This window comes from Cygnus atratus, chromosome 22, assembly GCF_013377495.2.
Source record: "Cygnus atratus isolate AKBS03 ecotype Queensland, Australia chromosome 22, CAtr_DNAZoo_HiC_assembly, whole genome shotgun sequence".
Classification (NCBI taxonomy): Eukaryota; Metazoa; Chordata; class Aves; order Anseriformes; family Anatidae; genus Cygnus; species Cygnus atratus.
The window spans coordinates 307,687-333,756 of NC_066383.1; the positions used below are offsets into that span (position 1 = coordinate 307,687).

A 26,070-nucleotide genomic window follows, 5' to 3' on the forward strand; every position below is an offset into this window, starting at 1 on the left:
CACACACACCGGTGTCCTTGGCACATTTTGGGCTCGGAACCAGCATTAATGGCATATGGATTTCATGCAATTACACTGAGAAATTTCACTGTGAAATGCTGATGAATAAGGTAAATAATGCTAATTTAGCAGGTTGCCTTGACCTGAAGACTTTCACCGTGGTTGCTTTCAGGACTTGAAATACTATAGGACTACTTTGACGGTAGTTTTCAAAACTGTGAAGCAAAAGGGATTGCTGCAGTTACCTGTGAGACACCCTGGATCACCGAGAGGGAGCCAGGCGAGCAGCCACTGGTTCTGGCAAAGCTTTTTCTTCCTAAAGAACCAAAAAAAGAGGAATATAATATAAATACAAATATAACTGGGAGGTGATGCAGCAAGTGATACTGCAGAAATCCCTGACGCTCCCTCAGCTCAGAATTCACCCCTGGCTTTAACCAGGAGTCTTACGAAAGCACAGGGATATTTTACATTTTTTTTCTCTCATGTGCATATTTTCGGCTGTTTTCTGGAGGGAAAAAAAAATTGCCCTGATGCAGCTTGTGTGGGAAACTTGAGCATTTACTGGGCAGGACATCTCAGAGGAGAGAATGCAGGCACGACATCCCTATCTGCATTTTTTCTGTTTCCTGCACTTCTACCTAAATCCAGACCCTTTTTCCCAGGTTTTCCTGCATTTTCTCCCCATTTTCCCACCATGGAGACGCTCATGCTCCTGGGACGGAAACCGGCTGCATTTTTCTTCCCTTCTTATCCCTGTAAAGCCCCTTTCAGCCATATTTTTGGCTTCCTCCCTGCCCGGCACCCCCATCCGTCTGCAAACACTTGCATTGGAGCAACCTCTCCTATTTTTTTCCGCCGACTTGGCACGGCCGGGCTGTTCATCAGAGGTTGCATTAGGCGCGGGGATTATTTTCTTTAGTCCAAGGTGAGGTAATGGCTTCGAAACAGCCGCAGAGGAGGCTTTTTTGTGAGTAATAGCCCAATTAGTTGCAGACTCAGCTGCAAACAGCCAACTTGGCAGGATTTTGGGGCTCCAACTGCCGGCGAGGACACGAAATGGGCTTCTACGTCCCAGTAAGTGAATGTTAAAGTAAAAAAGGGGAAAAGGAAAAAAAAAGCCATTTCCCCCCAAAAAATGTAAAGTAATTCTCAGTGGAGCTAGCAGGGAGGAAAAAAGGGAAAAATGAGAAAAGAGGAAGGGGAGGTATTTAATGGCACAGCCAGAGTGCCGTGCAAATGCAATACTTGCATTTTGGTTTTAGTTAGAAATTGGGAAAAAAAGAAGACAGAAACCCAAACTGATAGGGTGAACCCCACTTTTTTGCCCAAAACTATGTATTCTCCCACGGGAGAGAAGACTGAGGGAAATCAAGGCAGTCCAGCAGCTTACTTCTGTGTTGGGAGCATTCGAAATTAAATGGTGCTAGGCGACTTTACAGGAGCCAAACTTTGGAGTTATGAACAATAACAGTGTTAACAAGAGCCGTAGCAGCAGTGAAAGGTCAGGCAGGAGATATTAAAGTCAAACATTCTAGAACCAATGGGTGCCGCAGGTTGGGCCCAACGTGGGTTTATGCAGCTTTTAATCGAGGTGAGAAATCTGCTTTTCCATGCCAAGACCCTGACTATAAGGGTGAGTTTTGCTGGAGACAACTGTGGGCATCTGCACATATACACACAAGTCTTTATATACATATATAAAATATTTAGCAAGACACAGAGGCTTCTTTTTGCTACCCAGCTTGGGGGAGGATAGAAGATTTATGGAGGAAAATGGGCAAATGCTAATTTTTACAGAATTTCAGCATGAGAGCAGGTAAAGCATCCACTTTGTGCATTAATTTTACACTGGGATTTTGAGTTGAGAACTGCACAAGTTTGGAGAGTTGGGGGTGCTGATGCATTTGAACCCAAAGAGATTGAACTTCTCCCCCAGTTTTTTTTTTGTTTTTTTTTTTAAACCGAATCTGTTAAAGCAACATGTTGCATGGTGTATGTCAGACCCATCTGCAGTCTGGCAGGAAACCATGCAGATTTCTCTAATGCAATGTTAAGCTTAAGTGGAAATTACCCTTAAATGTGTGCACAAGCATGTGCAAATGAGGAAACACATCCTGTGCACATGGGCATGGATGTTTTGGGAGTGCTTTGGGGATGATGCTGGGAGGATGTGAAGTGATTTGCATGTGTGCTGGTGCAGACTCATCTCACATATTAAACTCACATTTATTTAACTAAAATAATTGCACACTTTTTAAAAGCAAGTCATTAGTTAGCAGAGCCATTTATTACATAGCAGACATAATTTTAATGGTAGATTTTCAACCCTGGTGCATTGTGTGTCCCATCCCAGCAGCCTTCTGGGGCTGCATCGGCAATAAAGGCAGGTGATTTGAACCAAAAAAAAGTTGCTTTTCTGTCTGGCTGCTTGCTTTGCTAAAATGACTCATCCCTGGGCTCAGCACACCAGAGAGTTAGAAGAGGCTCCCATAATTTTTGAAGAAAGCAGACTGCCTGTGTGTCTAGAGAATCACACCTTCTTGCTTTGAGCAGCCTCTGTTCAGTCACAAGACAAATGTTGCAGCTGATTTAATCAGGGACTTCTGAGTGCTTCTGCGGAGAGGAGGTCAGAGCACCTGCATTTCCCCCTAACAAATTACCCCTGTGTCTGCTGTGCTCATGGTGTACTGAGGAAGACATCAAGCTTTCTCCCTTGCAGGTCTGACTGTATCTCCCCCATGAAGTGGAATAAGTGCTAATCCTGCTGCCAAACTCAGTGATGCTCAAGCTGGGCGACGTGAGCAGGAGAAGTGCAATAAACCCCATTTTTGTGTTTCTTTCCTTCTTCCTTCCTTCCTTCCTTCCTTCCTTCCTTCCTTCCTTCCTTCCTTCCCTCCCTCCCTCCTTCCTTCCTTCCCTCCTTCCTTCCTTCCTTCCCTCCTTCCTTCCTTCCCTCCTTCCCTCCTTCCTTCCCTTCCTTCCCTTCCTTCCCAGATGACGGCCACAGCCCAGCAGCCTACCAAGGCACAGCCTGTGCACCTCACCACCACGCCAGCAGCCGCCAACGCACCCGTGCCCACTGCAGCTGGTGACCCCCAGGCGCAGCTGGAGGCCGACAAGCGAGCCGTCTACAGGTGATGCAAGCCGACATCAGTGTGCATTAATTAATTAGTGCATCACTGAATGCATGATTTCATTAATGCATTCCTTAGTCTCGTGAATGCCTTGAGTCAGTAATGCATTGATTTAATGCATTGGGTAATGCAGCAACTCACTGATGCATTAATTATTATAATGCATTACTAACCTGCTAATATTCAAACACATTAATTAATGCACAGGAATGGGTTCATTAGCAATTAGCTCCTTTTTAGCAATAATAGCTATCAATAATATTGCATAGTGGTGGAGCTTCTTTGTGGAACTAGTTTTGCAGCACTATGGGATCCCCTGTGTTCAGCAGCACCTGTCCCCCCTGAGAAATATTCACCTCCAGAAAACCCAAATCGGGTGTTTTTTTGCAAAGCTCTGCGATTTGAGGCAGAAAAAGCACTCAGGAGGAGATAAGACGGACATTAACCTGAAACATGCAGTTTGTGCATCCATACAGTGCTCAGGCAGCTATGCCTTGGCCCCTCCAGTCTGCTTTTTTGTCACTGTGGGGATAATAATATATCATACTATAATGTATACAGCAATGTATGATAATTGTACTAAGTAATATAATTATGCAAATAATATAATAAGTAATGTAATTATATATGATATGTAATTAATTACAATATTATAACGTATACAGTACTTATATAACAGTAATGTATAATCTTATAATATAATAAGGCTTATATAAGGCTTAAGGTTAAGAGTAACCCCCAGTTAACAGCCAGGGCTATGGTTCATGGATGCGTGGAGCCACATGGGCCCTGTGGGAGGTTCTGGGGACTCCTGAGCCAAAACCTGCAGATTGGAAGTTAAGAAATTAAAATATTTCACCTCCAAATATTCACATATAGTGAGTCCAAACGGCCCTGAAAGGGAAAGGGATCAGTGAAGAAATAAACACCTTTTTTCTTTTGCAGCTCTGCAATGACTTTCTGCTGGGTTAAAGGAAGGATTTCCACGGCATTCATGGGTGTGGTTTTATTGCAAAACTTAAAAATATTTTGGAGGTTTAACAGCCTTAATTTGATGGGTCAAAAATGCCATACATGCCATTTTGGGTGTATTTCCTACATGGGAAAGTGGTGACAAAATTGCAGGCGGCATCTTGGCTGGTCCTATGTGTAGACTCAGCCATCCAAACCCAGGTGCTCATTTTTTGGTACCAGCCACAATTAGCCCCAGAAGTATGTTTTTTGTATAAAAGAACACTGAATGAACCGGTTTTGCTGCATACATGGCCTGTGGGGTTTCAGCCCTGTGCAAAATCTGAATATTAACCTATACAGTTTTCATGTAGAGTATGTATATGTAATTAGATATCAAATAGGTGTTTTAGCAGCTGGCTACATGCCACGCTCCCAGTACTGCATCCTCTACCGTAAGCAATGGATTTTTGTTAATTTTCAGTAATTACACAAAGGCAGAAGGCAACGGCTGTACACATTGGTCAATCAACCTGAAGGGAAATCGCCAGGAAAATGCAACGGGAAATATAAAAGGCGATGGATGAGTGGCCGCTAAGTCACCACCAGGTTTTATGCTCTAGCAGGAGTCTTATCACCCATTAAAAAAAAAAAAGAAAGAAAAAAAAAAGAAAAGAAAAAAAAAGAAAAAAAAAAAAAGGAAAACTAATCCACCCCCTCCCTGCTTTGTGTGGTGACAGCCGAGCATCTTTGTGGGGGCTGGTCCCCAGCAGCATCACTTCAGGTTTTGGACAAACAGAAGATGATGCCCCAAAGAAATGAGCACTGAAAACTGCCCTTGTGAGCTCTGTGCGCTGGATTTCCAAGCAGGACAAGTCCATGCTTCTTTGCAGCCTGTTTCTTTTTTTTGGAGAAAAAGAAAATGAATTTTGGCGCTGGGGGAAAGAATACGAGTGCATGTTGTGCTGTGCTGCCCTCCCTGTGCCTGTGTTGCAGCCCTGCTGCCAGCTCGCAGGCAGCACCCTGCTGAATGTGCGAAATTAGGCCATTAGAGGAATTCATTTCTCTTTATTAGCCCGTGTCAAATCCTTTTTATTAGTGGCTGCGAACGACCTCTCTCCTGCAGGAAAATGTCAGGCCGGTTCAGCCCTTTTATTTGCTCGGTGCCACTGCGGAACAAGCTCTTCTACTTTTATTCCCTCTCGGCTTGGGGTGGGCACAAATGGGGTGGGAAGGCAGGCAGCTGAGCTGAGTACAGACCTCATTTGGGGCCAGATCCAGAGGATTGCCCCTCAAAAAAACGGATTTTTGCAAAAGCAGATTCTGCCAAAGCAGGTGTTTCTACCCCCAAACTCTTCCCAGTTCCACAGGGCTGAATCTCTGCCTCCATAACATCTGTGGTGTGGAGAATACCCCTGTTTCCCCATACATCCTGGATATCCATCCCATATTTCACAGTGAGGGTGGGATCCAGATGTAAAATGCCAAAGCCTCACAGTGCCCATACCATTCCCCTACATTTGGCAGCCACAGGAAGGCTAGAAATGCAGAAAAGTGCATTTTTTTTTCATGCAAAAGGAAAAAGAATTTGCAACAATTTAGCACCCAGCTCATGGCAGAAATCCAAATTTCACTGCTCCTCAACACTGTTCAAAAAGGGGCCTTCATGCTCTCCCTTAACCTGCCCCTGGGGGTTTTGCATTTCCACCTTTGTTTTATTTTATTATTTTATTTTATTTTATTTTATTTTATTTTATTTTATTTTATTTTATTTTATATTTTATTTTATATTTTATTTTATTTTGTTTTGTTTTGTTTTATTTTGTTTTATTTTATTTTTTTTTTGTATTTTATTATTTTATTTTGTATTTATTTTATTTATTTATTTATTATTTTTTTTTATTTTCCAGATAAAATCAAACCATCATACCCTCAGCCACATTGCCTCCCCATCTTGCCAGCACTGCAAGAAATTTGTGAAGGTCAATCATTAATACAGAAGAGTACAGGGATGCTGGTGATGGCTTTAATCCCTCTTGGTACCTGCAGATCCTCAAAGCAAAGGGGCTACAAAATGCAACTCCCCCACCAAAAAAAAAAACAGCACAATAATTTCACTCACTAGCGCAGGGTGGGTTCATGCCTTTGCTTCCTCATTGGTTTTTGAAATGGCATCTGCTGCGAGCCATGGGTTCATAAGGCCAATAATTCATACCACGGCTTGGAATTTGCTGTTCATATCCCTCAGCTAAGCCCCAGCGGGGTGGCTGAAATTATGGAATTATTCCCCCCCCAGACCCTCCCCATCCTCTCCAGCCTTGGCAAATCTTGCATTAAACCGGGATCAGGCCAGATTAGACCATAATATGCTGCAGTATTAGCAGTTGCAAATGAAGACTTAGCCGAGGGGTTTAACCCCTTCGCCTGACTCTGGTTTGGAAGAGACCTGCAGGAAGCCCAGAATTGAGCGGTAATCATCTCTCCTTTGGGCCAAAATTGCTTTTTTCCCCAGCGCTTTGTAGAGCTGTATGTATTAGAGGCACCCCCAGAGTACTTTTCTGAAGGAGGTGAGACCAGGAGGCAAACCCTGCTGCACTGGGATAACTGGGGTGTCCTTGCTGCGCACAGGAGGAACAACCCCTGCAGCAGCCTTTTGCCTTTCTCTCCTGAAAGTTGCCTCAAATACTTCCATAGTTTTAAAATTGCACCACTGGAGGGGCTCCCTGAGAGCGGCACTAACTCCTGGTCTTCATCACCTGCTTTGCCACGTGTTTTGGTGTAGCACATATATTTGCATTTTATATTGCATCGATTTAGTGTCATTGTTAGAGCTAATTGTGGATTCACAAACAGGAAGGCAAGCCTGTTTTTGAAGGGGGTCTTGTGTTGAGAAGGAAGAGGGACTTGGCCCAACTCCTCCTTTGTGTGCAGACACGAATGTGCTTGAAGAAGGAGAAGAGAGCCCTCTCAATGGGGTAGCAACCCATGCAGCAGAAGCGAGCGGTATCTGTGGCATAAACGGACGTCATGGGTGTGTAGAAATGCCAGCCCTTCCCTGCCCATCATCTCCAACTGACCCATATTTTTGAGTGCCTGTTGGCCTGGATCCCAGTGCAGATGTCAATTCCTGAAGCACGAAGACATCGGGATGGCAGGCAGTGCCGACAACTGCCCCAAAGCCAAAGCTTTTTGCCCATTGCAAAACGATTCTGAAACAAATGACTCTGGTGCAATGCTGTGAAGCACCAAGATGTCAGGAGAAGCCATACCTAGAGGAGAAGATGGTGCATTTTGCAATTTTTAATTTTTATTTTTATTTTTGTAAAAGGTCTAGAGGGACCACAGTCAGTGTTGGCTTGGGAGGGAGGTTTGCAATACCAGGCTCTTACAGGCTGGGAGGGAACAGATAGGTGGTGTGGGGTAAAAGCAGATGGGGGACCTAAAAGAAGTTGACATTATGGGGGGATCTTCTCTGTCCTTCACAGGCACCCGTTGTTCCCGCTGCTAACGCTGCTCTTTGAGAAGTGTGAGCAGGCGACACAGGGCTCTGAGTGCATCACCTCGGCCAGCTTTGACGTTGACATCGAGAACTTTGTCCACCAGCAGGAGCAGGAGCACAAGCCCTTCTTCAGTGATGACCCCGAGCTGGACAACTTGGTAGAGGGGGCTGGGGCTTGGTGTATGGCCTGGGGGGCTGAGGAGGGGGTAGGGATGAGGAACGTGTCACTGGGGCCTAACAACTTGGGGATCCGATTGTAGCAGTGGCCACCTTGGCAATGTTCTCCATAGACCCTGAGAGATTTTCCTCCAAGACCTTCTCTGAGACTTTCTCTATAAAATCCTCTGCAAGAACAAACTCCAGCCCAATTTTTGACTAGTTTTCTTGCACAGATACCACAGAAGCAACGCATCTGGAAACAGCCAAGCTTGATGGCTGGTTTGTGCCCCTAAACCAGCGGTCTTTGCAGGAATCACTCTTTTTGGTGTAGCGTGTGATACCATCTACCTTCTTGTCTGTCACCACCTCAGCTCACTCATGAGCAGCTCTTGTTCAACAAGCAGGGCAAAATAAGAGTTTTTTTTCCAGAAAAGGAGATGCACATCAAAGGTTTGGGCCACTTTGGGCTGTTTTTGGTACTTTCCCCACAGTAGCAATCTACATTTCCTACCAGAAACATTTCCTGAGAAGACTGTGCTTGGGATGGAGCTTTTCTCTTGCAGGGACTTAGGGTACATCCCCAAATCCTATTACTTTCTCCGGGAAGCCTCCATACGTGGTCTCCATGGCAGGCGTGTGGGTGGGCATGATCACAGCACTGTCCTATCACTCTCACCCAGTGCTCCGCAAACAGGTTTTATGGTCAAAAAGAAATTTCACCCACCTGAGATGATGCAAAGAGCAAAACTCCTTCTCTGGGGGATGGCATGGCCCCTGGGACCCATTGCAGAGGGATTTCCACCAGAAAAGAAGCAAAATCATGCAATTCACAAGCAGTTTGTCTGATGACCTGGCACAAGGGAAAGAAGAACAAGCAATGCACATCCAAAACAAGTGCTTTCCTAAAATAAAGTATTTTCAAAATGGATTAAAATACTGCGTCTTTTGGGCCAAATTTCAGCTCATGGAGGAGAGCTTTGTGAGATCCCTAACTCCAGACTGGCTTAGCCCCTCCAAAAATTATGGGATGTGCCAAGTTCTGTTTGCAGATTACTGAGCTCATTTTGTCATGTCTTACAGACAAGAAAAGAAACTGCTCTGGGACAAGTGACAAAAAAAGCAACATTTTGGATTGTTCTGATGTAGATCCTGGGGATGAACATGCATCAAATGTTGAGGTGCACCAAAAAAGAAAATCAAATTAAATTAGATAAAAATGGGTGCAATGATCTAGCAAAAGGAGAGTGACAGAGTTGGAGCCAGCTGGAGCTAAACAAAATTAAAATTTATGAGGAAGGAAAACCTATTCCCACATGTATCAGGCTGAAACATCTCTAGCAAACGGTCAGTGTGGGAGATGAGTCCACAGAGATGGCTTCTTTTAATAAAAAAAAAACAACACACAAGTGATGGGTTTGGGGTCATAAATGTTTCATTTGGGAGCAGCTCTTGCTGCTGTGGTGCAATTTGCCTGTGGCAATTCTGCACCAATCCCATGTATGTCTTGCAGCACTGGATATGTCTATATTCATGTGCACATATATGTGCATATATGTACATGTGCATATATGTACATTTGCCTTGTTTCTAGGACATGTATGTAAATTATATATATATATTCTGACCCAGTCCCCGCACTTTTCCAAAGCCATCCAAATCCCTAAGTGCACGTGGCCTCCAGCAAGGCAGAGGTGGATGGGGATGCTAAGGAAGGACCACTTCTGTTGGTGGGAAGCACCGATTGGAGGGGATTTCAGATGAAAACGTCTTGCAGTGCTCAAAACTCAACATTTCCACCTGTTCCTGAGGCAACACTCTTGCCGGGCTTTTTCCCATCCAAAATCTGTTTGCATCGTCATTTTTTTTTGTATTTTTTTTAACGCCATTGATTCCCTGGAAATCAGTGGTGGCAAAGTGGGGATGAAAAGGCCAGCGGCATTAGCTATCATTAGAATAAGAGTCATGTATTCCTCGCTGCCGAGATGCACATAATTAGAAATTAGAAAAAGGTCAGATCTCACCATTATCAACTCAATCAGCTGCCGAGTGCCACACAGTCAATTAATTCAGCATCTGTATTTTTTACAACCCCGCGCACGTACGCCGTCGGACTGTAACTCTTTATCCGGACAGATATACGGCGCAGCGGAGCAGGGACATAAAATGAGACCCTAAGCAAATGAGCTGAGATAATTGAGAGATTTATTTTTTATACATATATGTGTCAGGTCTTCTTGCCTGTGCCCTTGAATATTGACTTTCATGGCCATGAGCCCCGGGAGGATGCAGAGAGCTGGGGCGCGACGCCTCCACCTTGCACTTAACCTGTGCCAAGTACAGAGGAGGGCAAAAACACAGAAAAAGCATAAAAAAGGGAAAATTTCTGGCCACACCAGAAGTTTGTTTGCAAACCAAAAATTGGCTTTCTCCATCATGGAGCTGCTGAGTTTGGCCCTGGATTTTTCGGGATGTTTCCCAAACTCGGCGACTCACAGTTTGTAAAGATGACCACTAAAATTTGCAAGTTAAAAACACCCTTTGAAATGCAAAGACTCTTTGTTACATAAAACTGGATTTATTGCCCCGGAGTGAATAGCTGAAATTTTATATATTATGCAAGATTTCAAACAGCGGCTGTAAAACTTAAGGTTTCAGCTTGGCAAGAGGAATGTTTCATGTGTAAATTTTTTAACGTTTATGGGGTACGTTTTAATGAGGCCCAGGCTTTGCACCAGCAACAGCTTACGGCAGTGCTGCAGCCCCATAATCTTGTTAGAAAAAGTGGCCTCTGGAGAATAACCAAACATGTTCCTACATCCAGGGCTTTGCATCAGACTTTTTTTGGGCATTGGGAGAAATTCTCTTGAAGGCAATGGTAATTTTTGTGAATTTTCACCTCTTGGGATCGCAGAGATAGCAGGGGTGTGGAGGGAAAAGAAATGCAGCAGTGAAGAGGGATGGGCTCTGGGATGGACTTCGGGTGAGAATATTGATCTTTTTGGCTTTTTTTGGTTTGTTGAGAAAGGAGATGCTTTAAACTCTGCCATTGTGCCCGTGCGCAGATGGTGAAGGCAATCCAGGTGCTGCGCATCCACCTTCTGGAGCTGGAGAAGGTCAACGAGTTGTGCAAGGACTTTTGCAACCGCTACATCACCTGCCTCAAAACCAAGATGCACAGTGACAACCTACTCAGGAACGACCTGGGGGGGCCCTACTCCCCCAACCCCTCCTCCATCAGCCTCCACCCTCAGGTAACGCCTTAAAATCGCCTGCAATCGCCATCGTTGCACGTTGGCCAACATGCGAGTCACATGAGGTTTGGGGATTGCTCTGCAGCTCCCGTGGGCTCCAGGAAGTTTGTTAAAATCCATCCCAACCTGAGGAAAATCATTTTTAAAAAAGGTATCTTGCTCATATCATGAAAAAATTGTGAAGATTTTTTTTTACTTTTTTTTCTTATATAGTTTTGTGGTGGATTTTTCTCATGGCCTTTTTGTGTGCATGTATGTGTGTGTGTGTTTGGATTTGGCTGCAGCCCCAATGCTTGCAGCTCCTGTTGCAATGCGAGGACTTCTGCTTAAACTCCTATTGCCGCAGCAACAACATGCACAGGGAGGGAAATGCAGAAGCCGTGCAAACACATGGGCAAATGGACAAGAAATTTGCATTTGTGCTTTGCAAGTGTTTCATGAAAAATACAGTTGTTGGTGGGAGGGACAGAACCACCTCAGTTTTCTCTGCCACTTCCTCACTCCGCATCGTCATCTTCATTTCAAGGTAGCTCAACAGATTTTGGGTCTCGAGTGACCCTTTTTTGCTTTGCTGCTCCAGCACTCCCTGCAGTCCACGCTCAGCATGATCAAGGTTCACACCCTGGTATTTTTTTTGTATAATTTGAGTTTTAGCCTGGAGGAGAAAACAGCTGGTGCCTCAAGCACAGTGGGAAAGTACAAGGAGATGCACAAGAACTGCAGAAATATCAACTGAAATAGCCAAACTGAAAAAAGCCACCACCTTGGTGGCTTTAGGGACAACACAGGGGATTTTACCTTAATATTTGGAAGAAAAATCGCGCATTGCTTGGGTATTTATCTCTTTCCGATACTGATTTTTTTTTTGGTGGGAAAATGACACTTGGGGTTGCACAATCCCCCCAGAAATAACGGTAGCCAACTCAAAATTAGCCAGAAGGTTGCCAGGCACCTCTTGGCACTATTCCCCCAAGGGAGGCAGATGCCAGAGGCTTTTTATGGATTTTCAAGGCACTTTGAAGGTGGTGGAAAGGAAAAAAAAATAGTAATTTTTAGCTGCTTAGCTCCAAGTACTGCACAGATCAAAACTCCTGGTGTGACACTCGGGGCCACTTTGTTTCCCCAGCACAGGGAAGGAAAACATGGAAAAGTTTTATTTCTTATTTGGGTTTCCTGAGAGCACCAAACCACTTAATCATTGATCTAAAAAACCAGCTTCTCTCTATTTTCTAATAATCTCTAGAAATGGACTTATTATCCCTTCACTGCTTTATGGTAGCATTCCCTATGATCAAAATTAGCAAGACACTTGCATAAAAGAGAACAATAATTGCTCAACGAGCATCTCGTTTGTAATTTATTAGTTTCTATTATTGTGCATTGCCATGGCAACAGCTCGCATCCCGGGTGATGAGAGAGATGTTAGATATGAGCCGACGAAGCTCCCGGTCCCAGCAAATGGAGATGCACGGTTTTTATCAGTAATTTTCATGAAAATAATAAGTGAGGGAGTTAATGAGATGGAAAGCCGTCCTGTGGCTATTGTGAATTTTTTTTCCTCTCTTTCTTTTTTTTTTTTTAAGTGTTGATCTAATTAGAATGCATCGGTCAGGAAAAGTAATGAGGATTTAGTGCCTCACAAAGAGGTGGGGATCATATCAGAAAATTAGCACAAGTCTGGAAAATAATCAGGCCCATGTAGAGGTGCTGCGCACCTCGGATTTCTGCAATGCTGGAGCTACCCCCATTTCCCTTCCAGGCAGGACAGGAAAGTTGAGAAACTCAAGTGAGGCTTTGGAGGCAGTTGCTAAATAAATGGGAACTCACCCAGGAAAAAAAACAACTGGAGGGAAAACGCTGCAGGATTGTCACACTGGCTCAAGGACGAAAGGATTTTCAGTGGGCAACAGCAGCTGAAATATTCATGGTGACAGCCCAGAAGGAGGCACCATCTCATCTGGTCACTGGATGAGGATGACATTCCAGTGTCGACATAAAGGCAATTTTTTTCCGATTACCCAACTCAGCAACGTCAAGTGCCTGAGTGCTTCAGCTCATTGAGTGTACTTGAATTGAGCATTTTTAAAGCTTAGAAAAACAACAGTGGACACACTTTGACTTGTTAGTGTTAGGTCAGAGGTTGGACTAGGTGATCTTGGAGATCTCTTCCAACCTGGATGATTCTGTGACTTTTTGTCCATCAGCTAGGTCTTAAGAGTTGGGGATACTCTTGAGAACTGAAGAACTGTGGGATCTGTATTTAAAAGATGGCAAGTGGGATGATTTTGCTAATTATTGTTCTATTAATCTCACACCAAAGGTAGGTAAAACACCTAAGCAGCTACTAATTTAGGATTTTTTTTTTAATCCAAATAACGGAAATGTGATTAATTGATGAGGTTTCTCAGAAAATAGGTTTTCTCAGAGCATGGGAGGGACATCAGTCATTTTGTGAGGGGATACACCAGGTGAGTCGTGAAAGCTTGTGCAAAGTTTTTGACCACATGACAGTCTGCTTAAAAAATGATGCATATGCCATAACAAGGATGTCAACTGAAACTGAGAAAACGGCAGACAGAACCGTCAAAATGCCACTGTGGAAAACTCACTATTGGATTTTCCTGTTGTCTCTGAAAACAAGAGCTCACGGCTTGGCTTTATGTGGGCTTTCTAATATGAAAAATTCAAGAATTGCTGGAAATGCAAAAATGCCAGAAGGTGATGAGAAGATGAGAGAAAACCTGGACAGGTGCGTGATTTGTAAATTGTGCAAACAGAGGTGTTTCCTCTGTTGCTGAAATCTTCTCATGTCAGTTTGTAGGTGACTCTTGGCACTGACCAACTTCAGGTGAAAAGTTTTTTCCTGTGCAGTGAGCCTTCCCCAAACCTTTGGTAACTTGATGATATTTTTTACCCCATTTACTCCATTGCTTTCTCATTTGCTTACAAGAAAAAATACACTGCAAAACCAATCACATTGGGAACCAAAGCACCACCAAAGAGGTTTAATTTCGATTACATCTTCTGGTTTTCAGTCCCTGTTTTAAGTGAGAATTGCAGCAGATTAGCAGCATTTGTATGGGCATTGCCAGGATGGCATTTCTTCTTGTCTTCCTCCTCAACTTTGCTGATGATTGGAGACTGGTGGTTGGATTGCCCTGACTCAGTGAAGTTTTTTCTGTATAGGCCTTATTTTATCCAAGTTTTGCCAGGTGGACATGCCTTGATTTCACAGTTATTTAAAACCAACATATTTTTATCCCCCTCCATCCACCCATTCGTCCTTGATAAAGCCCTATATTTCCTGTGTTTGAGTTTGACCAACTCTCCCTTGGCAGACTTGTAGGTGTCTTTTTCTCCAACTAATCCAGGTTTTCCCCAGTTCAACTCAAGAACAAATAAATTTCACAAATTTAGGAGGGGAAAAAAACTTTTATGCATGTGTGCCACCCGAAAATAAATTGCCATATCATGAAGCACAAGCAGTAGGACAGCCGTGCAAGTGCACTTACTCTTGGGCACTTGGCCTTTGACACTTGCCTTGTTGTGAGAAAGAGGCTTTTTTTGTTGTTCAATGCAATATGTACCAGGTCTGTTTCCTCGTTAAAGTACTTTTAATTTGGAGAAAGCATGTTTTGCTGTAGAGTTATAGAAGGTTGGTGTCAAGATGTATCTGCAGAGACACCTAGTGATGCATTTTTTTACACTCAAGTGCGAAAATTGCCAGAAACATTCCAACTTCTCTAAGTCCTGAAATATAAAACATTTTCCAGTACAACAAAATAATGAGCATAATGTAATTTGGCTGAACAATTGCAATCCAATGCAATTAGTATGTGAAATAGATATTTAAAATTTTCTTGGAGATATCTATATTTATTTTAAGGCAGAGCCTCCACTTCCATTGGGTACCCTTGGTTTTACAGTGCTGATGTAGAAACACCATGAAATTCTCTCATTATTTTTCTAATAATTCCTAGTATTCATTTCTGGACACAACTGAGCTAGTATTTTGGGACAACTCTCCTTTACACCACCAAAATATCTTTCCAGGGAGGGAAAAATGCAATTTTTGTCATCATAAAATGCTGCTGAAAATGGCTATGACCATTATGTCTGGAGTTGGTAGTTTCTCGTTCCCACTTTCAGCTATCCTGAATTATTTCTTCCCAATGCAATTCCAGGAGAGGAGCTCTGGATGTCCCCAGGCTGATCCAAGTCTCCAGTCACCCCTTGCTGTATCTGACCGCTTCTTGAGGCGCTCCAAGGAGCCCATTTTGTTTTATATGACTACTTCCATCATGTTCGTTGGACGGCTACTTACCAAAAACCTCATCACAGTGCATCAAAACTGACTGGTTTTCGCTTTCTGTATGTTAGGCAGCCCTTCTTTTTCCAAATTCCTCTGGAACTGGGGAAAGGATATAAAAAAATCACAAGTATTTTATGGTCCTATTTGCAGTCTTTTTATTAGTTTAGCTACTAGTTACAAGGAATGTCTGGGATTCAAAGCAAAAATTCATTGTCCCGCAGCTGTTGCAGCACAGTTTCCAGGTAAATAGTGTTCAAATTGTCAATGCAGAGGATAAAAACAACACACTATGGAGACAGTGTTTATATTGTTTTGGGCTTGCAGAGGACAGTAAGTTTGATGGCAAAATTGGAGGGAAAATTGGAGCAGGGGATTTTAACAGCAAAAGTATGCAGGAGAATCAGAGTTTATTCAGAAAATTTTCATGGGGAAAAAAAAGCAAAACAAGATGAAATGTGCCCCATGCTGATGAAAAGCACTATCTATGTACTGGCAGAGAGGGTGACTTTGTGGGATTATTCAGCATAAATAAATATTTAAGCAGGGAAAACCTTTTTAATTGCATGATGACCTGTCATGCCAAAAAGTGGTCTCCTTTGCAACAATTATTTTGGGGCACTGCAGTAGCATGATAGCTGAAACAGGAAAAGAAGGAAGAAAAACATAGTGTTGGTGATGTCATCATGATGTCATCAGTGATAACTTGGGGAAAAGTGAAAAAGGACCGTGCAAAAAAATTAATTGATCTGTGTGTTCAAATTATCATCTCCATCATTTTATTGCTAGAAAGAGAGGGTCTATGGCTTTTTCTGATCCCACCATGTTTGCGTTGTCAGTGTTCTTGCACATCAATAGTCCGGAGAAATCCTCTTTTCTTAGACCAAGAAATAGGTTTCTTGAAGAAAAGCATCAAAATGGGGGGAAGTTTAAATAAGAAGATAGAAAATCCCTTCCGTTGGTATTTTGTTCAACAGTTGAGAAACAGTAGGACAACAGAGAAGTGAGACAGAATAGGAAAATGGGTCAAAAAGGGGGAGAAAAGATCCTACTTTTCTGAAAAAAAAAATGAATGCAGTTTTATCTCAACTACAGCTGGGCAAATTATAGATATATAGCTGTCTCAGGCTTATTTTGAAAGGATGATTTTATCAATATTAATGGCATAACACAAAAAAATCTTGCATTTCCAGGAGGCTGTGGTACTTCGCCTTGTATTCCCTCATATCCTCCCATTGTGGCACCCTTTCCTCCCCAAAGTGTTTCATTAAATACTCAGATAACCAATTTATGCTTATTCCAATTGCAGCTCACAGGTGAAAGCCATGCTGGAGCTGGGGTTCCTACTGACATTACAGTACCAAGGGAAGAAATGCCCATTTTTGCAGAAAGTTAGCTTAAGGCTACAAAGAATTATGTCAAATGAGGCATATTATTATTATTTTCACTTTATTATTATTATTCTGGCAAGGGGAAACTGCTGATTGTTATTTTCTGGTGCTCTTATTGGAGACCTATGCTGTTTACATGCTTTTTTTGAAAGTTTAACTTCTTTTCTGAGCTCTCTGTGGTGCTTGCCCTGGCATTTAGGAAAAGCTGCTTCATCCAATTCCAGCCAAAGGACAAAAAAATAAAGACATTTGTAAAAAGAAGATGACAGTGGGAGAAATTGCTTCTCATCATCTAGTGTGCACTGTTTTTCTTACTGGAAATAGTGGCTGCACAAAGAGGGTGGGGTTGGTTAGACATGAAGCAAGAGCTTTGCAAAATGCCATTCCTTATTTTTCTGTCTTTTTTTCTTTCCAGCTGCGACAAAAGGAAAGCCCCCTTCCTCCTGCACTTTTGCCTGTAAAAAAGTCAGGGAGGAAAAACCAAAACCCTTACTGCATGCACAATTTATGTCTTCCCTCTTTTCGCAGGAGATGCTGCAGAGCTCACCCACGGCACTGCCGGCCGCGTCCAACCCCCCGCCAGGCATTGTGGTGCCCGCAGCCACGCTGCCCCCGGGCAACCTGGCCATGGGCGCTGGGAGCGGGTCGCCCGCCGTGCCAGGTAGGGCCAGCGGGGAGCACAGCAGGGGCCGGCTGGGGGGGTTGCGGCACCCCCACGAGCCCTCTCTTCCGCAGGTGGAGCCCTGTACCAGCCCGTGACAATGGTGACGTCGCAGGGCCAGGTCCTCACCCAAGCCATCGCCCCCGGAGCCCTGCAGATCCCCAATGCCCAGGTACGGCCACCCCCATGCCAGTTCCATTGATTTACCCATTTTTCACAGCGATTTGCACTGCTGAGACTTGGCGGGGGGGGGAAGGAATAAAATCTCCCCAAATTCCAAAGGGTTCAACCCTTGGAGTATCCCAAACAAATCATGAGCAAGGAAGGGTGATCCAGTCCTTCTGCTGCATGCATCAAGCTTTTTTGTGGGTTCTCTGCTTTTATTTCCATCCCTGTACAAGCCCTTTCTTAACCCAGGTTGAGGAGAATTGCAGTGATTTCTCATAGGGGATTTTTGTGTAGTGTAAAAGACCTGCACCAAAATGATCCACCAAAATGTAGCAATGATCTTGGCAGATCACCTGCATCATCTGTTCCATACAGCAATGGAAAGGCTCCTTTTTTCCCTTTCTTATCGTCACTTAATGGATTTGGGGTATTTTTTAGGCATTTGCTCTATTATTACTCCTTGTTTGATTAGCCATGCAGGGTTTCCCTGCTGTCTCTCAATAAGGCAATGATCTGGAGTAGAAGGACAACTTGCTGTCTGCACCACAAAGACTGCGCCATCTACAATCTCTTAAAACCCCCTGTAATTTCTCAGGAATTTAGGCAAAAATACATCAGTCTCTGCCACACTGTTCCCTGGGGGAAGACTGGCAAAGATCCCCCCGTGTACATTTTTCCTGCAACGCAATTGTAGGAGCCCGCTAATGCTATCAGAAATAAATGCATGTGGAAAAAAAAAAAAAAAAGAAATCCACCTCCCCAGTAGGTTTTAATGCCTGCAAGGCCTTTTTTCCTGTTTCTTTCTTTAATATTTCACTGTCACTGGTTTGGATCTTGCAGAGAAGCTCTCTGAGGTATGAAAAACACACGCGTGGGGAATATTGGGGCAGGGAGAAAGGCCCAGACAAGCACCTCCGGATGCTCTTCCTGCGCCGCTGGCGTGATTTATTCATCTGGAGCCCAGGGGAATCACAGGGACCTGCCTGTCTGATGTTTAATTCATCCAGGAGAAGTGTTTTGATTAAGAGCTGGGGAAAAAAAAAAACCTTTTTATCTTAGCACTGTGATTTCAGTTCTTTCCCCATGACCTCATTAAAACTTTTCTTGCAGCTTCCCAATGTATTTATTTTTATTTTTACTTTTAAAAATAACACATTTTCATGCAATGAGCATGTTTGTCCTCATAATGGGAATAAGAGGCGTGAGGATCAAGGGGTTAATGTATCCCAGGGTTTTTATCTTGTGCTGGAAAAAAAAGTTTAGAAAGTTGTCTCCTTTTTTATTCTTTTGTTTTGTTTGTTTGTTTGAAGTGTCCTCCTTAATTGCACATTGCAGGTGGTTGTGGCATTGCCCCATGGTCCCTAGCTGGTGCCACATTGTTGGGAAAAGGCCAACTGCCCATTGCAAAACATTGGCAAATGGCACTGGGTGAAAAAATAAATGGAGGTGTTAAATGGGCAAATAGAGATCCTGGTGGAAAATGGAATTTAATGGAAATTTTGAGTAACAGATAAGTTTGGGGAGTTTCTCACCATGGTTTGTTTTTTTGTACTCACCACATTCCCATTTTGGGCTGGTTGTGCTCACTGTTAGGGTTCTTGATCACCATTTTCATCTGTATTTCTCCCTGTTCCTCTCCATGGCAGGTGAACCTGGATCTCACCTCGCTCCTTGATGGCGAGGACAAGAAGTCCAAGAACAAGCGGGGCGTCTTGCCCAAACACGCCACCAACATCATGCGCTCCTGGCTCTTCCAGCACCTCATGGTGAGCACCACAGCCACTGGAATGCCCTGTAGGGCATACCAGGGTGACTGCATGAGGTGGGGAAAGGCTGCTTTGCAAGCTGGAAAGAAAAGAAAAGCAAACAAACAAACAAAATGAACAAATTGTGGTGGTGATTTGTCTCAACTTAGGGTATTTGGAGGCACAAAGTGGCTTTGCTTATATTTGGGGAGTATTTGGGGCATGAGTGTTTTCACCACAGGAGCAAAAATATGCTTTTTATGCCTTAACGCTTTGCATGGAAAAGCAAACAAAACCAAAGGGGGAAAAAGCCCAAATACATGATTTTTGCAGATGGGTGAATGAACATTTTGTACAATTAACAGTTCCAAAATACACTTTTCTAGCAAGCCAAAGGGGGCTGGCTGCAACAGCTGCCCTTGCAGATATCATTGTGGCACCGTGGCGACTGACCAAAATGCAAAATTAGAAAATCGACCCATTTTGGGGGTTGTTGGTGGGTGGACATGTACCTACATGGAGGGACCTCAGAGGATGCAACCAGGATATTTTCATGCAAGGAGACTGCTTGCCCACCCATGGGCTGGAAAAGGGGCAAAAAGCTAAAATTAAATCTTTTTTTTCCTGCGTAATTGGGCCAAGAAATTATTTGGATGTCAATTGCAAAGAGTTACAAGATGGTGTCTGGGTTGGTGGGTGAGTCCCCCCAGGAAATGGCAAGATGGAAGATAGCCCCAAGGAGCACCTTGGGGAAAAACCTGTCTTGAAGGTGACTCATGACATGGAGCAGCATGGAAACTTCCCAGCCTTTTTTATGGGAAATTTTGGATTTATTGCTTTGAGGACAAGGGCATTGCTGTGTTCGGCTGCATCTCCTGTGCTTTGGAGGGCTGAACTGCAGATTTGCAAGCATAAAAAAGACTTAGAAGACCAGAAGCTGAAGAGCAATTTAATTTTAAGAGACATGCCCGTGGATGGACATTTCAAAAGTTGGATCAAAAAGTTAAAAGAAATTCTTCTGCTACTGGGACAGTAGCTGGCCAGACGATGCTTCAGCTTCCTGATGGGATTACTCCATCCTAAATTCCTTCATGATCACTCATTTCTCAAAGCCCTTTCATGAAGTTCCCTGGTGCAGAAGGACTAAAAGCCGTTTTGCAAATTTTCCCACAAACCATTTTACCAGGCAATTTTTGACCACTTGGGATGATGAGGATAGTTGGCACAAGGCACTGCATCTTTCTGTATATCCCATCTACTTACCCCAAGGGCACCAGCATCATAAATGATGTGGTTTGTAACCTATTAGCAAGACACTCATCATTCTGTTGGGTTTGGGAATTTTGTAGAACCAGCAGGAGGAAGAAATGCTGGAAATAATATGCTGAAAGTGCTGGAATGGATGACAACACCACAGGAAATGGCACCAGGAACAGTGAAACACCCCTGGGAAATCCCAAACGCAACCAGCTCTGGGAGCACTTGGCTGAGTTGGTACTTTTTAGGGATGCTTTTGCAAATAAAGAGCTATTGCTTTTTTTCATTTTGGCATCCGTTACGCCCTGGTGAGATGGCAGTCTCCCACATAATTTAGGGTGTCTTTCTGAAGGAAATCACACCATTTTGGGGGCAAACAGATGGAAAAGCCATGTTGGGAAATATCCCTCCTTACAATGCTGGCTTGGGGCTCCAAAAAATGTCATGTGGGGCTGGCTTGATTAATTTTAGGGTTTGGAAAGGAGGATTTTAGCACAGTTGGGAGATGGGGGAGGATGTTGAAATTCTGAATGCTAGTAGCATCCCAGTGCAGATATTTCAGGGTGGTTTTCAGCACAGCAATTGCACCAGACATGGAGCCCTGTCGGTAACCACAGGTTTTAAAGCCCAAATCTCAAACTTACCAACAACTGTAAGACAGTGGTGAAATCACTAAAACTAGCAAAAGTACTCCTTTTCCTTCAAGGAAAAGCCTTGGAAAAGAGCCTTAAGGATACTGGGGAAACAGTGGTGCCTTCAATCTTGCAAGTTCAAGAAGCCACCAAACTTGGGGGGAGGGGATTAAGTGCCTTTTTTTTTTTTTCCCTACTTGGGGCTGCCACTTTGCACACAAGGATGCCATTTTGCTGCCCATCTCTTTTTTTCCAGCACCCCTACCCCACAGAGGACGAGAAGAGGCAAATCGCCGCCCAAACCAACCTGACCCTCTTGCAAGTCAACAACTGGTGAGCACGGTGGTGGCCTGCACTGTTGTCCCACTGGTTTTGGAGATTTCAAGCTATTTTGACTCTTTTTAATGTATTTGTGGGGGTAACATGGTTGGTTAAGGCTGACTTTCGGGCAGCACTGCGGGTATGGGCTGCAATATTCATCTGCAATATCTCAGTGCCCTCTCCTGGCAAGCACAATATACAGCAGCCGGTATTTTCCCTCCTACAATTAATAGCTGGAAAAATTAGGACAATGGCCTAACATGCCACAGACAAATGAAACAGGGTGGATGGCTTGGGAAAAAACAGCTTTCTGGACCAAGCAGCCTCTTATGAAAGGGTTTTATAGTGCAATTCATTGTTGTTATAGTTTCTACTCAAAATTGTTATAACAACTGTTATTTACTTTAATGGCCACTGTCTTCCTGGGAAAGGTTCATCAACGCCAGGCGGCGCATCCTACAACCCATGCTCGATGCCAGCAACCCAGACCCAGCCCCCAAAGCCAAGAAAATCAAATCTCAGCACCGGCCCACCCAGCGGTTCTGGCCCAACTCCATCGCTGCTGGAGTCCTGCAGCAGCAGGGTGGCAATTCGGGGACAAATCCTGATGGTAAGGACAAATCCTGATGGCCCCTGTTCCTCCTGGATGGGGTGGCTGCATGTTAAATTAGGGCCTGATGTTGGTAATTAAAGATTAAAGGAAAAACATGTTGAAGGTATGGCCCATGCAAGAAAGTCCTTGCAGCTGGCCATCACAGGTGCACTGACAATGGTGCCACTGCTACAGCAGTGTCATGGTCCCCATGTGCCAGGCACTGCCATCACCTGGGCATGGGAATGGCCTTCGGGGTGACCTGCTATGGGGACATCAGCTGGGGTATTCCTGAGGTGCACAGAGAGGAGAGGAGACGAGACGAGACAAGAAGATAAAATGAGGAAAAGAGAAGATGAAGGAAAGGAGAAATGAGTAGAGAAGATGAAAAGAAAGAGAGCAGAGATGAGACCAGAGAAGATGAGAAAAGAGAAGGTAAGGAAAGGTGGAAATGAAGAGAAAATGAAGTGAGAAGAAGAGATGAGAAGATGAAATTCTTCACTGAGAGGGTGGTGAGGCACTGTCACGGGTTTCCCAGAGTAGCTGGGGATGCCCCATCCCTGGGAGTGTTCAAGGCCAGGCTGGATGGGGCTTTGGGCAACCTGGTCTGGTGGGAGGTGTCCCTGCTCATGGCAGGGGAGTTGCAACTGGACGGTCTTTGAGGTCTCTTTCAACCCAACCCATTCCATGATTCTATGATGCCATGAGCCAAAGAAAAAAGATGATGACAGAAGATGAAAAGAAAGAATCATAGAATCATTAAGGTTGGAAAAGACTTCCAAGATCATCTGGTCCAACTATCACCCTACTACCAATATTGCCCTCTAAACTATGTCCCTAAGCACCAGGTACAACCTTTCCTTAAACATCCCCAGGGATGGTGACTCCACCACCTCCCTGGGCAACCTGTCCCAATGCCTGACTACTCTTTCTAAGAAATGTCTCCTAATTTCCAATCTAAACCTCCCCTGGCGCAACTTGAGGCCATTCCCTCTAGTCCTATCACTAGTTACCTGTGAAAAGAGGCTGACCCCCAGCTCCCCACACCTTCCTTTCAGGTAGTTGTAGAGAGCAATACGGTCTCCCCTGAGCCTTCTCTTTTCCAGACTAAACAACCCCAGTTCCCTCAGTCGCTCCTCACAGGACTTGTGTTCCAGGCGCTTCACCAGCTTCGTAGCCCTGCTCTGGACATGCTCCAGGCCCTCGATGTCCTTCTTGTAGTGAGGGGCCCAAAGCTGAACACAGCACTCGAGGTGCGGCCTCACCAGAGCAGAGTACAGGGGGACGATCACCTCCTGCTGGCTGCACTATTCCTGACACAAGCCAGGAGGCCGTTGGCCTTCTTGGCCACGTGGGCACAGTGCTGGCTCGTGTTCAGGTGAGCATCAATCATCACCCCCGGATCCTTTTCCTCTGCACAGCTTTCGAGTTACTCTGCCCCCAGCCTGTAGTGCTGCATGGGGTTGCTGTGGCCAAAGTGCAGGACCCGGCACTTGGCTACGTTGAACCTCATCCCATTGGCCTCTGCCCATCAAAGGTGGAGAAGATGAAAACGAGAACAGAAGATTAGAAGATGAGGAAGTGGTAAAGAAAGATGAAGAGAAGAGCTTCCCAACCATTTTGGACATCCTCTTGCTGAAAAAATGAGTGTTTCCTGTTATTCAGCAAAGATGCATGAGCTAAAATGTTAAGGTTTGGACTTCGGGGGATGGCTGGATCAGGTGGGACACCCTACAGCGTATTCTGCATAGATACAGCTTTCCACTTGTGTTATTCTGGGTTGATGCACTTTTTTTGTCCTTTCAATGTTGGCTGGGGAGTCCTTACATATATTTTTCAAATTTCAGGCCCACTTGGCATGGACAACCTGCAGCCCCTGTCATCAGCCACAGCCACCATGGCCATGCAGCAAGCCATGCTGGCGGCCCATGATGACTCCCTAGACGGTACTGAGGAGGAGGAGGAAGACGAGGAGGAGGATGAGGACGAGATGGAAGAGGAGGAAGAGGAGGAGGAGGAGCTGGAGGAAGAGCCTGGTGGCCTCCCAGCTGCACCCGGCACTGACCTCGGCTTGGACCACAGTGACTCACTGGAGTAGTTCCCCCTGCGCCCTCCTCAAATCATTGATGGCACCAGAAACACCCCCCCCTCCCAAATGGCAAAAAATGGCAAGAACAGCAACAAATTGGTGAGAAAAGAGCAAATTGGAGGCACTGACAGGTGCCCTATCTGCCTGTGGGAGCACGGGGGCCACCACACCAGCGCGTGGAAGTGAAGGACATGCGTTTACAAGGCACATATTGTGGCCGGATTTTTGTTTTGTTTTGTTTTTTGTTTTTTTCCAAGTTTTATCCTTGTTTTCCCTCTTTGCCCTTCGATTTTGGTGAGGAAAGCATTTTTAGTGGAAGATGTTATGCCCACAATGCTTGGATGCCATGGGGTAACACGTTTTTTTTCACTGTGGGCTGCTGCATCCTCTTGGATTTCTTGGTGCAAAAAAAAAAAACCAAACAAACCAGGACTGATGTTTTTTTGGGAAGGCTTCCCCAGAAAAGATCACTCACAGGCATAAATATCAGCAGGTGGGAAAAAATTGCTGAGTGCAAATTCTGCTTCAGATCAGATTTGAGGAAAGTTTCACACTCTTGACCCACTGGATTGCCCAAACCTCCAATGTCGTGGCCATTTGGTGACTCCATACATGACTTTCTGGAAAAGGGAGAAAGCTCCCCTGAACTCTTTAATTTATGTGCTAAAAACCCATCAAATCTGGAAAAAAAAAAAAACACACCCTTTTCCTTAAGGGCTGAGACTAGATGCAAAGTTGGGCAAAACCTGCCAGGAGTGAGACCTTCCCAGGGTGCTTTGGTACCAAAAAGGGAAAAATGGTTAAAAAAAAATCCACATACTTTCACCCAAAGTTGAATAGTGAACCCCAGGCTTTGCCCGGGAGGAAGGAAATTCAGTATGGTTGCTGAAAAGATGATTTCTCCCCAGTATCATCCACCTGCACAGGAAAACATTGGGTTTCTCACCCCCAAGTGCCCTGAATGAGGTATCAGGGAGGGCAGCTCTACAAAAGCAATTCATTTGGAGACTTTGGAATGGTAGTAAAAGGGCAAATTTTGCCTTAAAATGTGAGACAAAAGCAGCCCAGGTGACACAGGGGCTCTTTGTACCGTGGGGGGGAAACAAAAGTTTTTTTCTGCAGGTTCTTCCCCATAACTGCGGGGTTTGTCCTTCTGTAGTAAGGAAGGATTTGGGCGGCTGCAACAATTGCCATTTTTGTCCTTCTTTTGGCTCTTGAGGAGTTGAGAAGAAACAGCAGCCACAGAAAAACAGCTGCAGCAACAAAGTGATGCAATGGGCAGAAAAGCCTATTTTTCGATACTGATCTGGCGTGAATGTAATCCATAATTTCATAAAGGATTCATTGTAATTTAGTATTAATTCATGTCCATTTATTATAAAGTACTAAGAGATGAGGTTTTGCAGCTGTATTTTATTGTCAGCTTCTTCTGGGGGGGGGCTGTAGAGGAACCCCAAAATGGGTGAGTAACCCCCCCCCCCAAAACAGGCAATTCACCCAGAACCCAAATAGGTGAATCTCCCCCAAAATGGGTAACTCACCCTAAGCCCACAAATGAGTGATGCAACCCAAAAAGGATTCCTACTTGCACAACAGTGATGCACCCCCCCTTTAGGGAAGTGAGGCTTCCCTAAAGAGCTCCAAAATGGAGTGGTTTGCCCTCAATGTGAACAATGCACCCCCCAGATGGGTGACTTTCCCCCAGAATGCATTATACTCCTCCAAATATGCAATATGCCCCCAAATGGATGTCCCAGCCCAAAATGGATGATGTTTCCCTGAAATGTGTTATGCTTCCTCAAAATAAGCAATGTGCACCAAAATGACTGAATGATGTTCCCCAAAAAGGAGGGATGTTCCCCAAATTAGTGATTTTCCCCAAAGTGTTTTTCTCAAGAAATGAGTTAC

The 26,070-nt window shown here is 44.4% G+C and overlaps 1 protein-coding gene across 6 annotated transcripts in view; it reads left to right on the forward strand.

The window, feature by feature from the left end:
- The window catches only part of PKNOX2 (PBX/knotted 1 homeobox 2), an 86,516-nt gene extending 60,945 nt beyond the window's left edge, over window positions 1-25,571 (forward strand). For 5 of the 6 annotated variants that reach the window (XM_035555848.2, XM_050715061.1, XM_050715062.1 and 2 more), the window contains 9 exons: window positions 2,998-3,137; window positions 7,574-7,745; window positions 10,809-10,997; window positions 17,226-17,358; window positions 17,433-17,530; window positions 19,173-19,292; window positions 21,417-21,493; window positions 21,913-22,091; window positions 23,921-25,491. In XM_035555848.2, coding sequence (XP_035411741.1) covers window positions 2,998-3,137; window positions 7,574-7,745; window positions 10,809-10,997; window positions 17,226-17,358; window positions 17,433-17,530; window positions 19,173-19,292; window positions 21,417-21,493; window positions 21,913-22,091; window positions 23,921-24,171 — 1,359 coding nt within the window. In that variant the 3' untranslated portion in view covers window positions 24,172-25,491. Of the gene's footprint in view, window positions 1-2,997; window positions 3,138-7,573; window positions 7,746-10,808; window positions 10,998-17,225; window positions 17,359-17,432; window positions 17,531-19,172; window positions 19,293-21,416; window positions 21,494-21,912; window positions 22,092-23,920 lie in introns of all 6 variants that reach the window. The other variant, XM_035555847.2, reaches the window with a different exon arrangement.
- Window positions 25,572-26,070: the final 499 nt, after the last annotated feature.